At 50.0% G+C, this 210-nt stretch overlaps 1 protein-coding gene across 1 annotated transcript in view; it reads left to right on the top strand.

The window, feature by feature from the left end:
• Positions 1-5: 5 nt before the first annotated feature.
• The window catches only part of TMC7 (transmembrane channel-like 7), a gene marked incomplete at its 5' end in the record, with an annotated part of 13,351 nt that continues 13,146 nt past the window's right edge, over positions 6-210 (top strand). Inside the window, one exon of the mRNA XM_010133020.1 lies at positions 6-46. Within this exon, the coding sequence (XP_010131322.1) occupies positions 6-46 (41 nt within the window). The remainder of the gene's footprint in view (positions 47-210) is intronic.

The following is a 210-nucleotide window of genomic DNA, read 5'->3' on the forward strand; positions in this document are numbered from 1 at the left end:
CTCTGATAGAACGCCCCGGGAGTATCGCGGAGAACAGGAGATTGAGGTTAATCTTTACATCTTTTTTATATGTATGAAAATACCTTTTGCTAGATACAGCACTGGTGGGGAGGAAGGCTGCGGCAGGGGTGGGTTCATCTCTATCTCTTTCACCCTGTGGCATGTGGTTTTGACAACAAGTCGCCCGGGGACCCGTGGCAGAATGAGGCA

The sequence above is a fragment of the Buceros rhinoceros genome, unplaced genomic scaffold (genome assembly GCF_000710305.1).
Source record: "Buceros rhinoceros silvestris isolate BGI_N320 unplaced genomic scaffold, ASM71030v1 scaffold27963, whole genome shotgun sequence".
NCBI lineage: Eukaryota > Metazoa > Chordata > Aves > Bucerotiformes > Bucerotidae > Buceros > Buceros rhinoceros.